The sequence below is a fragment of the Chionomys nivalis genome, chromosome 5 (genome assembly GCF_950005125.1).
Source record: "Chionomys nivalis chromosome 5, mChiNiv1.1, whole genome shotgun sequence".
In the NCBI taxonomy this organism is placed as follows: Eukaryota; Metazoa; Chordata; class Mammalia; order Rodentia; family Cricetidae; genus Chionomys; species Chionomys nivalis.
Genome location: NC_080090.1, coordinates 41,670,349 through 41,686,111, shown reverse-complemented (window position 1 = coordinate 41,686,111; position 15,763 = coordinate 41,670,349). Strand labels below are relative to the sequence as shown.

At 40.4% G+C, this 15,763-nt stretch overlaps 1 protein-coding gene across 3 annotated transcripts in view; it reads left to right on the top strand.

The window, feature by feature from the left end:
• The first annotated feature begins 884 nt into the window (after positions 1–884).
• Positions 885–15,763, top strand: part of Znf385d (zinc finger protein 385D) — an 887,297-nt gene continuing 872,418 nt past the window's right edge. For all 3 annotated transcript variants that reach the window (XM_057769819.1, XM_057769820.1, XM_057769818.1), the window contains exon 1: positions 885–1,261. In XM_057769819.1, coding sequence (XP_057625802.1) covers positions 1,156–1,261 — 106 coding nt within the window. In that variant the 5' untranslated portion in view covers positions 885–1,155. The remainder of the gene's footprint in view (positions 1,262–15,763) is intronic.

Genomic DNA, 15,763 nt, shown 5'->3' with positions numbered 1-15,763 from the left:
AGTTGTACCAAGAGTGATGGCTAACAGCAACAAAAGCCTAGCGCGCATTTGCCCAGGTACTTGGTTCATGGCTATGGGTTGTCCCTCTTTCTCCACAGCATCCTGAACATCATGAAAACCAGCCTGCTATAGTTAAGTTTAGATTATAACTGTCTCAGCTGGTATTAGACAACAAGTAGCCCTGCTCCCTTCTGAGAACCCTGGAGAGGCTGGTGGGATAACGGAGGCACAGCTGGCCAGCCTCTGAACAGCCCTTTTTTCATGTTTTAATACTAGTTAACTTATTTATTTACTCGTGTATGTATATATGTACATTAATGTGCATATGAGCGTATACGTGTATGTATGTATTTATGTTTTGATTGCTTCTTTGTCTTTTACAAAATCAAAACGTGATTCTTGCATCACAACCTCTGCCAAGCCTTTAAAGCAGCAGAAGCTCAGAAGGCCCCTCCCCTCCTGAGCTGTGCTATCCCACCTGAACTTAAATAAGATCCCAGAATGAGTCCTGAGAACAGTTAGTGTGGAGGAGCACACTTGTAAGCCCTAGAACGGTACGGCTAGAGAGTGCAGGGGAGATCAGGAAAGCCAGGCGAAACAGGAGGTCCTGTAGCTGTGAAGCTTGTTTGTCCTGGCAGTGGCTTCACTCAGTCTCCCTCTGTGCTGTACAAGGCTGCTGGGAGTGGTATTGAAGCTGAGCGGGGTGGGGTGTTAAGATGCTGCACCTAAAGCAGGGGCGCGAAGGATCTGGGCACAGGAGACTCCTTAGAAGCTGTTCCCTGGAGTGTCTTCTCTAATGCCTGATGCATTTTTCTTCCTGGTGCTTGCGGGTCAGGTTTAATATCCGTTGGCTGGGCGTGCGCTAGTCCCGGCTTGGTTTCAGTCTGGGCATCTGGTCGCTCTGCACAGTGCTCCTGGAGCTCAGCGGGTTCGCATCTCCGATTCGGGCTGCACCTGGGGCGGCTCGGACTCCGGACTTGCAGAGCTAAGAGCTCAGCGGCCGGCGGTGGCAGAGGCTGTCTACCTCTGCCGCGCCGCGCACCCCTCGCTCCACAGCCGCTGCTCCCTGCCCGCCCTGACCTCGGCGTGACTTGGTGGTGCAGCTGTACGCCTTGCGGGGCACCCTAGTGCCCCAGTTGCCGCCTCTGCTCCCTGATGCCGGGCCCGGGGCGCCGCGCCGTGAGCTGCAGGAGGATGAAGAACGCGGTGGGAGGAAAGCAGGAGAAGCTCCTGGGGACTCCGAAGAAGCTGCCCAGAGCTGGTGAGTTGAGCGCGGGAAGGGGCAGCAGGGCTCAGGTTGGCAGTGGGTACAATCAAATCCCTGCCACCTCTGCCTTAGCCACCTCCGTGCAGTCTGGGTTGCCCCATGCTGAGACTCTCACTGAGTCCCAAAAAACTCAGTCAAGAGGGTCCTCAAAGCGCTACCTTGGAGATAAGGGAAGTGGAGCTGCCTCTAAGCATGCCCGGCTGGCTATAGCCTGCTGGGTGTGTGTAGGGTGTGCCTTCAGTCCTCAAATCCTGGTGAAGTTGATGGGATACAGAGGCACCTGGCATCCCGACTGCTTTTCTTATAGATGATGATGATGATGATGATGATGAATGATAGTTTTAAATGGACTTTGAGGGCAGAGTGAGAAGATAGAGTTCTAGAAGCATCCATCCAGGAGGTTCACATTGGCATGTAGGGTGGCATTGGAAACCCACAGGTGAGCCAGAGCCCTCCAGATTTCTAGTTTTATTGGACATCAGGTGTCTTACACCCAGGTGACCTAGTTAAAAGGATGCAGATTCCTTGGCTTGCCTTAGCTTCTTGCTTGTTGGAAGTTTTCTTGTGTGTGTGAATTGAAGTAGAATACCTACAGTCTCTACAATATATGAAATGCTTTTTTACCCTCCCCAACACATAGATGATTCAGAATTGCTTTCATCTCATGGTTTTAGGAGCTGTGCATGTGTCTCTTTTTGACTCTCTCTCTCTCTCTCTCTCTCTCTCTCTCTCTCTCTCTGTGTGTGTGTGTGTGTGTGATATTGCATGTGAGGAAGACAAGATTCTTGAACATTTGAGAGTCTCAAAATCATGGGGCATGGAACCCAGTGGAAAGACATGGGATGTTGAAATTTCCACGTGCTATCATGGTTCTTAATATTCTACCTTGCTCTCTGGAGATCTGAGTGAGGAATGGTCTCTCTTTGGCAAGCCAGGATTATTTGCTATTTTGTCAGTGAAGCCTCCTTTGATCTATCTACTCAGTTTTGGTTTACCACGTGAGAGGTGCATGCCCCTTGGTATTTTGCAGCTCCTTTGACCTGTCCTGCATAATTCAAGTCCTACTACCCCATCCCCAAGTATGTCAATGTGGATCACTTCAGTCCATAGAGGCGGATAGTACAACATATCTGGGGGTTGCTGTAATTTCTTTATAAATATTCCCAGATGTTCCACAGAAATTAATTTAAACATGGAACTTGTGAAGCTTAAAAAATAGACCTCAAAATGGACAAAACATCCTCAGTTAATGTACGATTTCAGATGGAAGCAAATGAAGTGTTGGAAGTTGTGTTTCAAAAGAAAGACACCCAAGCCAGAAACTAGGACCGCTGATGGGGCCTTTGAAGCATTCAGTAGTGGTATCTCTGGAATTTTTGTCTTATTAACTGTGCATCTTGTTTCATGGCCAGTTAGATTGTTGAGGATGCCAGGATAGCAGTTTTGGGTTTACCATGCCTGTTACAAGCTGAGGATAAGAATTTTAAAGATGTCAAATCAGGAACAGTAAGTGCTTTGGAACCTGAGGCTGCTAGACTCCAAAGACAGTCCCACCAAGCACAGTAAAATCTCCTTGAGGATTGTTTGAAAGAATAAGTCGTTTGGCTGTCTAAATCACATGAGATCCTGATATGATGATGCACTATCACTGACTGATTAATATACAGTCAGTAAAGCTATAATGTAACCTAGATGGGATTAAGGTATGTGTTGGCTGAAAATTGTGTGTAACCCTTACATAACTCAGCCTATCTGTGCCAGCGAAGACTGACTGCTGAGTGCTGGTGTTCACCTTGATGGCATTTCTTGAGTTCCCTTATTGCAAATCAATAGTGCTGTACTCTAGCCCTTACCACTGTGATTGATAACACCACATTTCTGTGCTTGTAGACTTTGCCTTGGGTCTTTGCAGACACTGGTATTTTCACCCACTTGTAATCAAAGCTTAGGTCTAGTAGATTTCTATTAAAAGGTATGAGCCACTTGTTTCAAATTTTCCTTTTAATTTTCAATAGTATTTTCAAAACAATTACTCCCCCTGCTGTGATTTCCTATTTAGCAGGTGCCTCAAATGCTCAATATTGAAAAATGACTGCCACCCAACAAGACAGTTTCTATTTATAGCAATAACAGACACTCCTGCTAAGAATTTGTTTCATTTGAAATTTAATTAAAAGCTTGCCCCTCATTGTAAAATGTATGCATCTGCCCAAGTACATGTCCTCCTTTATTTTCTTGGAGACTCCGGCTGTATAAACTCATTGTAAGTGAGTTTTTATGTAATCACAAAACAAAAAGCAATGAATGGAATTACCAAATAAAAATTTGATAAACCCATTGTCATTATTATTATCATGACTTTCAGGAGAACTCAATGTTCAGTCCACCACAAGGAGCTCTCACTAATTTCATCTGGCTCTAAAAGATATGAATAAATACATTTTTAATGTGCTAAAAATTTTTAAAGGCTCTCCTTTAAAATTTTTAAAGTCGAATGTGGGAACAACTTTGGAAAACAGTCTATCTTTTTGTATATTACAATATATACTTATTGCATATATTCCTATGTTTGTGGAGGAATATGTATACAAGGCATATATTTAGAGGCTAGAGGATAATTTGCAGAAGTCAGTTCTCTCTTTATGCCTTGTGGGTGCCAGGGGCTGAATTCAGACAATCAGGCTTAAGCAGCAAACGCCCCCTGAACCAACTTCCCTACCCAGAATTTGGAAATCCTAAGAAATTAAAGATATGCTGTGTGTTGTTATGCTTCCAAGTTGTTAAGTAAAACTAAAATTTCTCTTCCTCATGAAACACGCAGTATTGCTGTGGTCTCTCTTTTGTTCAGGGAGGGGGTCAGTTTGGATTCTAGTAAGAGCCACATGTGAAATAGACTTTAGGTCCTTCTTTCATCTTTACACTTAGAGTCCTATAGCACATATTGTGTCCACTGTAAACAATTTATTTCTCAGTATGCATAGCTTTAGCAGAGAAATAACAAAAGGAAAGAGTAGTGATAACGAGCATACGGATATGTTTTGGCATCGATGCCATCATGCTAAGTATGGAACTGTATATACACTTATGCCAGAGGTGAAATCTTAATTCTTAAAGTTCAAAGCATTTTATGGTGATGTGAGTCTTGTAAATAGTTAACTTTTCCCCAAAGATGCTCTCTCTCTCTCTCTCTCTCTCTCTCTCTCTCTCTGTGTGTGTGTGTGTGTGTGCATGAGTGGTGCATGCTTGCCTCTGCTTGTGCAATGTGGAAGAACATCAGGGGTCCTGCTCCATTACTCTCTGCCTAATTCCCTTAAGATAGGGTTTTCACTGAACTTAGTGTTAGGCTGGGGCTTGGAAACCCCAGGTCCCTGCCTGTGTGTGCTTCTCACCAGGTCACTGAAGTTGACTGTACTCAGCTTTTAAAGCTGGTTTCTGGGGATTCCAACTCAGGTCCTTGTGATTGCCCAGGGGGTGCTGTTGTACACTGAGCTGTTCCCCAGGGCTGAGCAGATGCTTTCTTTATTGCGCTTTACACACATTTCAACTCCACATCACAAATACAGGACCAAGGTTTCTATAGATATTATAGGGTAATTCTAAGAAACAGGTCTCTGGAAGGTGACTTAAACGTCATGAAGGGTGAGTCACCTTGACATCACAGGTTAAAGACACCACTATTGGAAAGATATATAGAAGTCTGAGTGTTTAAAGTACTTAGAATTATAGGTAGATTGCACTTGGTGTTCTGACAAGCATCCTAAAGTGAAAGTTTGAATAAAATAAAGGGTTCAGGTTGAATGAAACTCAAGTGAACACTTAAATAGCACTTAAAAAGATTATGGAGAGTGCATGTACAAAATTTACGAGTCTAATTTATATTTTAAGCAAGTAGATAACACACTGGAGAGCCTTTAAACTTTTTTAGTACATTAAAAATGTATTTATTCATATCTTTTAGAGCCAGATGAAATTAGTGAGAGCTCCTTGTGGTAGACTGAACATTGAGTTCTCCTGAAAGTCATGATTAACCTCTAAGATGATGGAACCTAGAGGTGCAGTCTGAAAAGGAGAGTTGGTTGGGATATGAGGACAGAGTCCCTATCACGACATTAGTGACCATAAGAAACAGAAGAGACCAGAGACCTGTCCTCCTCTGCTCTGAGAGGTCACGGTAAAAGGGTGGCTATACTTCTAGAGGGGCTGAGGTTGTCATTGACTTTATTGCTCCTTGATCTTGAACTTTCAACCTTAGAATTATCAGAAATGAGTGTTAGCTAATTTAGTCACGACTGACCATCACATTTCTTCCAGTCTGGTGAATCTGTCATTGGTGGCTCAGTCTATCCTTAATGTGAAAGAAAACTGTAATAAGAGACATGCATGGATCAAATTCCTTTGCAAAGCCCTTTTCCAATTTTGAATGTATTTTTTGTCATAGTCAGGTAATTTGGTACCACTTCTAGTATTTGCCTAGATTGGTAATATATTATGAATGGTATCATATTCCTCTCTTATGAATGTAAGGATGTCGAACATAATTCTAGAGAGGAGAAAGGATGTTCAAAGTCTTCACAACTTTACATATATTGTTCTCCAAATAATCCGTCTAATGTTTTACTACATTTGGCAAGCAAAGAGCCAGCAAGTTTTCCCCATTCAACACTGAAAACATAACAAGTCCAAAAAGTGTTTGGTATTTCTTAATATGTCTTTTAAAGGGGAGATTTGCAATAATGCCTAGTTCATGTAGTTACATATCCCATCCAGGGAAAGTTCCTATCCTCACGTGTCTGACACCCATTGGACCTATCTGCGCCCCGTGGGAGGTTGTCATCAAAATGCACTACAAAGTGCTCTGGTTTCATTTGTGGGGACTTCTCAGGATGTGGGGTCAGGTATTTGTTCAGTGTGTGTGTCTAAGAAAAAAAGAGAAAGTGTGCTTTTTGTGGCTTGGTTTAGCTACAAAATGTTATTCACTGTAAATTTTGTAGCATGCTCTAGAATTTATTGGACCAGCCTCCCTTATCTCCCTCTGCCCTCATCTGAAAAGAGAAAGAAATATTTGCCGAGTGTAATTCCTTTCAGGCATGTACTCCTTAACATGGCACAGGTATGTAGAAAACACCTTGACAAATCAAGATTTTTAAAAATCTGCTATGTTCAACTTTTAGGAATTAACAGACTCAGTTTCCCAAAGCCATCCTAGTACCCTGGGATGAAAAGAACAGTGTTCCATGTCCTGTGCTGAGTTCTCTGGTGTCTACGTTTCCCATGCACAGGAGAATTTGCTATCAAAAGGAACTGGCAAGAATCACTATGAACATGCTGTGGCTGTGGCTGAGCTTGAGAACTCGAATGCCTCTGTTTGAATCCTCACCTTATTTCTCAGGAATTTGAGAATTTGAGTCAACTAATTGCACACTTCTGCATGCATTTGCTCTAGTGACTTTGCCTGTGATTGAGGGCTAAGAAAGCTCTCGATTGAAGATTTAGCAAGACATCTATGTAAAGTATTTAAGATGTTTATGGGGGTTGAAACTGGAGCCTAGGACATGTTGCATAGGTACTTTACTGGTATGCCAGACTCTAGCCCAGATGTTAAGTTTTTCTTGTTTGCTTTATTATTTTTTAAAGATAGTTGTTATGCATCCATTACCCATTGGTACTGAATGTTGTATATTTATATCCTGTAACCTGACCCAATAAAAATTTTCCAAGTAACTTCTCAAAATGCTAGAGGTCTATTACTTGTGTAATAGGTATAAATCAAGGTATAAGTAAGGCTATGTTTATTTAGGAGGGTTTAGGAGAGAAACTATCCCTTGCTTTACCCAGCAATTTCTTGACTTTCCTCAGCTTGTGGCTTCATCAACTGTGATTATGACTTCCTGTTGCCCTTTCTTTCATGTCAAGTCCTCTCTTCTTCTCTGCTATGATGCACTAAGTGTATCTAAGATCAGGGTTGACAATCTAGAACACTCTCTCCATTTCATGCCTTTGTTTAATCCTATCTGAACTGACAAAGGTAACAATTATAGATTCCAAGGATTAGGAACTGGCATTTTGTCAGTACGGAAGGGGAATGGGAATGTGTGTGTTTATGTATATTGCTGATCATCACCTGTATATTATAACGTGTGCCATGTGTATGAAACTAGCTGTAAGGAAGGTAAAGATATCAGAAAAGATGTGGAATTTAATGTGTTTTAAACTCCATTATTTTAACATATTTAAATTTTGATCATTTTTTTCATCATACTTGCATAGCCAACCACTCCTTTGTGTTCTCTTCAGCATAGCATAATGTGCCCAGCCATGAAAGGGAGTGACTCCCATGCTCCTGCAGAGGACTCATGCTGGGAGATCAGAGCTGACCAGAGAACTGAGACCCCCAACTTCAGGGACTGCAGTGTTCAATGAGTGAATAGCATCATTGCTTTAGACACGTGATCATTTTACATTTCATTACAGAGTATAGGTGGCCCTTTAGCTTTAACCTCAAAAGCTTAAAAATCACTATTAAGCTCACTTGAAAGATGAGGAACTGTGCCAAAGACTATACTCGGCACTCAGAAGGGCCAACAGCTGAACTCTCTAAGCTCTGCTGATTGTAGATACAGTCTTGGGATAAAACCGATCAGTTGTAAGCTTAATGAAATAAATAAAAGTAAATATTTTAAAAACATAAAGAGAATTCATCAACCACATAATGGTGTTGACTATAAACATCAACTAATGAGAACTTATGGATATTTGGGCTCTGATGTAACTGCACATTTAACCATTTATTCGATTTTTAATTTAATTTATATATTAAAAAACTATTACTGTTACTGAATAGATACATCAATTCAGTTATCTGTGGCTCACATTTTTGAATTTTATAATGTGGTAAAATGCATAAAACAAAAAAGTGCTATTCTCGTCATTGAAATTCCACAGTGCAGTGGTCTGAAGAACGCTTACACTGTCACGTGACCATCTCCATCAGTCAAGCTCCACAACGATTTCTCTTTTAAACTGAGACTCACTCTCCAATAAATCGCTCTCTAGCTCTTGGTAGCCATCATTATATTCTCTGTTTTGATGACTGTGGTTATTCTAAATGACTCATATTAGTGGCCTTGTATAGGTGCGTGCGCACACACACGTGTGTGTGTGTGTGTGTGTGCATTAGCTTATTTCTTTTTCTATAATGTCTACAAATTTCATTCTTTCAGAGCATATTCAAGAATGACTTTCTTTGTATTTATAATCTGTTCATTTTACTGTGGGCTAATGACTTTAACATTTTAGTTATTATGATTAATTTTGCTCTGAACATTAGTGAACAAAGATCTCTTCAGGACTCAAGTTTCAATCTGCTTTGTATATAACAATTGGAGAGAATGAAGAAGTTGGGTGTGGGTCCCTTTGCCATCCTTTGAGGCCATTCATTTGCCACTGTCCAGTTCCACACACAGAACCCTGGAGTATACCCCCACATCTCTCCTGGGCATGGTTTCATGGTTCCATGAGAGCGCTCCAGATTAATGTGAGACAGCATCTCACTGGACTTGCATTTCCTGGATGCACTGGTGATGTTCAGGGCTTTCCATGTGTTTTGCCATACAGAAAGTTCTGCTTCTGACCTTTGAACATTTTTGAGCCAGAGATTTGTTTGGTGTTATTGTTGAATACTAAAAGTTTATATGATATTCTATATACAGATTATCTATAAAATAGGTGATTTTGTAAATAATCTCTTTTTATTCTGTTGACTTTTGAGTTGTAGGAGAGTGAATTAGCCACACAAAATGTATAAGAGATTTTCATGAAGTACAATTTATCTTGTTGCTTTCAGTGACATAGCCAAAATTTCTGCCTATTCTTAACTATTTTTTGGCAACACATTTCAGAATTTTTAGAAACCATTTAAAGAGCAATAATAAAGGCACTAAATGACTAGGGAATGAATAGGCGAGCTCCAAGAATAGATTCAAATATGTGTTACAAGCATAATACTGAGGCACCAGATATGGCACAGTTGTGTTTGCATGGCTTTCTGTTCTCAAGCAAAGCTGACATCTGAGATTTACTCCAGATTTCTCTTGAGAAGGATAGGAGGCTGAAGTGACCCCTTCTGCCCAGCCTTGATGTTGTCTGAATGGATCTGTTCACCTGTGAAAACCCATCCAGCTGTACACATGTGCTGTTTGCACCGCATCACATAGTTAAGATATAAAACCCTGAGAAACCCACAGAGGAAAATTTTTGTGAAATATGAGAGAGGAAAGAGCTTGAGCCTGTGTCTGGGGAGTGTGCACACACTGCATTTGGCCATTAATTTGGCTGTGAGGTTTTAGGACGCGTAAGACTCAAAGAAGCACATGTAATTGGAATCCTATTTTTCTATAAAAAAAAACAAAAGGCAATTCCTGATGGTGTGAATAGAGAGAAATTTTTCTATGTGTTTTTAAAAAAAGGACTAGATTTGTCCATCAAGTGATATCCTTATTAATATAGAAGATGCTTCCATAAGAATAATCTCTACAGTGTATAAAGTAACTTAGATCCTAGGACCTCTTCTTGTTAGGCTTAACACAGAGATTTCAAAAGGATGAGGGGGAATGGACCTCTTAATGCCCTATCATGTTTAGTAATCTTTTTTTCTTTCTTTTTTATTATTACTTAAAAAATACCAATCCAAATTCCTACTCCCTCCTCTCCTCCCAGTCCCCTCCCTCTCCCTCCACAGACCCTTCCCCAACCCCTCCAACCCTAAGGGAGTGCCATGCACCCTGCCCTGTGGAAAGTCCAAGGCCCTCCCTACTACATCTAGTTTGAGCAAGGTTTACATCCAAAGAGAATAGGATCCCATAAAGCCGGTACATGCAGTAGAGACAAATCCCTGTGTCACTCTCAGTGACCCCTCAGTCAGCCCCAGCTGTCAGCCCCCTTCAGAGGGGCTTGGTTGTTGCCATGCTCATTCACTCCTAGTCCAGTTGGAGTTGGTGAGCTCCCATTAGTTCAAGCAAACTGTCTCAGTGGATGACCCCCTCATGGTCTTGAATTCCTTGCTCATACTCTCGCTCCTTCCACTCTTTAACTGGATCTTGAGAGCTCAGTCCAGTGCTCCAGTGTGGGACATTGCTTCTGTTCCCGTCTGTTGTTGGATGAAGGTTCTATGGTGATATCAGTCTGACTACAGGGACTGTAGTCAGTTTAGACACCCTCTCCTCTATTGCTTAGGGTCTTAATAACGCTTTTGATAATAATTTGTGGGGGCGGGCAGAGGGTTTGAACTGTTTTGTTTTGGAAATTGGAAGTAGTGTTCCTCTTCCTGTTGGGAACCCATGGAAATAGGGGAATGGTTGGGTACTCTTGAGACCTCTGTGTGGAGCTGGCTATAGCCTCACTTTGTGAAGTTTCAAGTAGGGCCACCGTGAATGCACCCGAGTTTTCCCTGACAATATATTTTTCCACACACCTCTTGAATGTCAGTAATCTAATGGCGAGTTTCATTAGGATTCAGGGATGTAGTAGTCTTTCTACTCCCTGCAATGTTTTTGAATAAAATATGCCACACGAAGCATTCATAATTAAGTAAATCATGAAATTCCACTTGTGGAACATATAAAAACTGAGTCTCTTTTCTTTCAAAATCTAAAGATACTCTGAATTTTGTCTTAAAAGCAGTGCAACAGTCAATTGGATTTTCAAGCCTGTTTTCTCTGGAAAGAAAATGAGTACAGCTGGATTGCTGGTAACTGCTTGTTTTGAGTAGGTTTAATAAAATGGATGGATCTAGAAAACATCATATTGAGTGAGGTAACCCAGACCTAGAAAGACAAATATCATACGCACTCACTCATAAGTGCCTTTTAGGCATAAAGCAAAGAAAACCAGACTAGAGTTCACAACCACAGAGAACCTAGACGACAAAGAGGACCCTAAGAGAGACATACATGGATCTAATCTACATGGGAAAAAGAAAAAGACAAGATCTCCTGAGTAAAATTGGGAGCATGGAGAACATGGGAGAGGGTAGAAGGGGAGGGAAGAGGAAGGGAGGAGAACAGAAAAAATGAATAGCTCAATAAAATCAATAAAAAATTTTAAAAAATGTCTAGGACTTTATGAATTATATTTCTACCTTAGCAATTATTTTCGATATTCCATGTAAAAATTTCCAATTTTTACAGAATTTGGGAGAGACTTTGAATTTGATATTTCTTATTAATAAGAGGTATATATATTTTCTTAATTATTTTATGTATAAATTGTTCCTGATTTCAAAGTCTCACTTTTGACTCTTTATATATGAAACATTAATGCAGTTTGACCTGCCAAGAAAATTCTCAAAAAATGCAAGAGTGTTCTCTTTAGAACATGAGTTAGGACATGTCCTCATGTTTTAAGTTTTTTAAGTATTGAAGAATCTTTCAGGATTCCAAAGAATATTCCTAGGAAATTGCTCTTAATGAAAGTAAAGTGTTATTACTACAATTCAAAACTACAATTAAGAGTTTCTTGCCTATACAAGACCATTTAAGAACATTTTTAATTTGTCACTAATAAAATGGATATTTTTTATAATAATAAAGTCAGCATTTAGGAAAGATGGGATATACGTTTCCATGTTCATCTTTAGAGAACTTTATTTCTTCTGTAAGTCTATATTAGAAGCTTACATTGAAATAACACTTCATAGAACTTGAAAATTATGGCTATAAAATTTGCTTGCTACTTTTCACAGATTAGATCGGTAGGAGTTATGTGTTCTTAATAGCCTTGTTGTTGGTTCAGAGGCTTAAACTTGTGACCTTAAGCAAGACTAGAGCTGCAAAAGTGATCTTCACCCCAGCATCTTCTCTTTATATTTTAAGGACTTTGGGATGGAGTTGAATTGTGAGCTTCCCACCTCCAGTACCAGCCCAGGGCTCTCTCTGCTGGCTCTCTTGCCGTCTTCCCTTTGGAATGCTAGGGAGACAGGTGCTTTTCTGAGAGTTTTCACATAGTGGCTCTGCAGGCCTGGAGATGATGGAGAGCACCTGGGAGCGAAGGGCATCAAAGCAACCCTAAGAAAATGTTTTCCCAGATGGGCTTTCTAACCACACTCACATCCGAGGTGCAGATAAATGAATTTCATGCAAATGCTGAAGTGACTTTGATAGTTCCTTTAAATACCTTGATGTGATCCTTAAGGAAAGTTGTCAGGCCCATTAATAAGTTTCTAAATTGATTAGACGACTAATTAGGTGCTCCAGAAGATGTCTTTGTATAAATTAATGCTGCCTGTTATATATTCTGATTACAGAGACTTTCTTGCTTGAGTTTGCAAAGGTTCTTCAGTTCCAAGGCTCCTTTCTGGTTGCTGCCTTCCATCTGGTATCCTGCGTGAGGAGGTTATCTTGTCCAGCATCTGTCTCCAGAAAGATGTGCTATTTCCATGTTTGATTTTGAAACCCAGCAATTCAACTCCTCTCTCGGATGATTTGGGGATGCAGTGTCAATTGGTTTCTGCATTGAGCAGCAAACTGCTGGGGCATTTACAACCTTCAAATTCAAATGCAGTATTTTCTAACCAACACTGTGTGTTTGGGAGTAATAAAAGATTTAAGGTAGTGATAATGAGCCACCTCTAGAGGGACAACATAATCAAATCATATTAGAAACCTCTCAACTTCTATAACTGGAAGGAGCAGACCCGTGCCAACTGACTGATCAACCTGATAAGCAGTGTCTCTGAGGATGGCAGGTATTCATGTCTATTTCATAAATTCCACTGAAGAAGAGTCGGATCGCTGATATGGAAGCATTATTTTTATTCCTCTAACTATTAAGACATGGGGTAAACAGGGAGACATAGAAAGATAATGTGAGCCAACACCATGGATTCTTGTACTCCCTGTGGGGAGCAGAGCAAACACAGGCATCCATATCTGTTTCATTTTGAAATAATTTTCAAGGCTTTAGATTATTGCTTTATCACTAAAATAAACAGAAGTGACTCTTGGAAGCTGGATCTTACTGAGGTGTCAATCAATGGAGTCTAATAAATGGTGATTCTAATAAATGAGAGAGATTTGGTTGATTGTCATTATGTATGTAGAGAAGACAGAGAAATGTTTCCTTTGGGATACTGCCAAGCATTGCATGGTGCTTACTGTGTTTTAAGCTGGAATTCTGGAAGGGCTTCTGTGAACACATCTGGTTACATACAGGATTGTTGCCACTAAAATAGTTTGGAAGTCATCCATAGGTAAACTTGAGAATGGCTTGTCGTACTTCTTCATTTTTGTTAAATAATGAAAGTAGTTTTATTGGAAAGAATGAGAAAGGCAGATGAACCTTTTAATGTAGGAAATTGCCCTTTTAAAGTCACCAGGCAATGTTTACCATTTTCTATAATTTTTCAGAAAATTAAATAACTTATACATTCCAGTATGAATTATCTTCTGACTGAACATAGAAAAATCCCAGGGAGGATCTGGTTAAGCTGCCTCAGCTAGCTTTCAAAACAAAAATCCAGGGGCCTAGAGAGTTCAGGGGTTAAGAGCACCGACTTCTCTTTCAGAAGACCTGGGTTCAATTCCCAGCTCACACTGTCTGTAGCTCCTGTTCCAGTGGATTTGCCCCCTACACATATATGCAGGCCAAACATCAATGTGTGAAAATTAAAATAAAGTTCAAAAAATACCCCAAAAAACAAACAGGAATCCCACACTAACTCTTTTATGTAGCTTACAGTTTTTCTTTCACTTTTCATCCACATTTAACAAGTGCTTTTAACATTTAACAAGAAAACAAGCAGCAGCAAGTTCTAACGGGGGATTCGGGGGAAAGAGAGGACCTAGGTGACATCTAGACCCAGCTGCTGCCAAGGACCATGTCTAGTTTTGTGGTCCTACTACAGCCAGGGTCTGTGTTGAAGTTCGAGAGCCATGTTGCTACCAAAGGACACGTGGAAGCCTGGGATCTGGGCCACGACCTGCTGCTAGCCTTCCTGATCTGAGTAACCAGTGCTTCCACCTGGAGCCAGGATATAAGCTGGGCCGATTCCCTGCCTAGGGCCATGTGTGGGTCTGTGACCCAACTGCAGCTGGGATTTGTGTTAATGTCTGAGACTCCTGGTACCATTGAAAGTCATGCGAATGCCTCAGGTCTATACCCATGTTGGTGTCTGAGATACGAATTTTGACTTATAATGATAGCATATTAAGTCTACGGGGAATGTTAAAAAGTCCTGTTTTCTATATTTGTGTTTCTTTCTGTAGTTCTCACCAGTGCTGGGACCAATATATAAATCCAAGGTAGCAAATATCCAAGGAAAGGAAAAGATTTCTTTTGGAAAATATGACAAAAAGTCAATTTTATTTTCCTCTCATTTTAGAACCATCATTTCATTTTATTCTTAATTTTCCATTTGTTAGTTTTATATCAATAATATGTATACATACGTGTATGGTGTATGTGTGTGTGTGTGAGTGTGTGTGTGTATGAATACAGACACATCTGTATAAGTCACATGTGGAGGTTAGAGGACAACTTTCAGAGGTTGCTTATTTCCTTTCCCAGAGGGGAGAGCAGGGATAAAACTCAGGTCACAAGGCAAGAGGGTCAGAAGCAGTAAAACAACTCGGGTCACAGGACGTAGGACAAGTGTTTTGACCCTTAAGACATCTGCCAGCCAGTCCTGCAAGCACATTTTAAAGGATGTATTGAACTCTTCACGATGTGAAGACCAATTTCTTTTAAGCTGCATAACAATACTTTTGTATATATTTTCAGTTACTTGAATCAATGCAGGCTGCTGCTAGCATTAACTCATGATAGCAAATTTAATATAGAGATTTGAGAAAAGCATATTATATAGCCATCATCAGCAATTAAGTCAAAATAACAATAATTTTAGGAGGCTTTTAATATATTATATTTTTTTATTTGTTTATATAAGTGGGCTCTGTGCTCTGCTCCCTGTGATTAAAGTTCCTGGTACTGGTTCTTTGTGTGGCCATATGGTCTTCAGGGTTTGGAATTCTAGACTGATTTGATTAGGTCATTCCAATAACTAAAAGGTCTCCTTTACTGCTTGTAAATTCAGCCCCACTTAGGGTTCACACAGCTACCCTCCTAGTCCCATCATTCCTTACTAAAATGCCTATTCCGAATTCTGTCTTGGTTCTCATGTCTTCTGCCAAGGTTGGTGCAGCATTTGCTAGATGCCTCTCTTTCATCCAGATACCAGTTCTGTTCAGACGCCGATATTTTTCCATTTGTAAGTTGGCAAGAATAATATGATTTTGTTACATCAGCACAGGCTAGCATATGCTAACTGAAACAGTGCTGTGATGAAAAATTAAATAATATACCTTGTGAACGCATCTGTTTTCCAAGCATTTAATCACCACTTCTCAGCTCAGCTCAGCCTTTTTGCATGGATATTTCAAGTTCCTTTTAGTCACCAAAATGATAATTTCTAAAATATGAAAATTTTGGCTAGACAATAAGGGA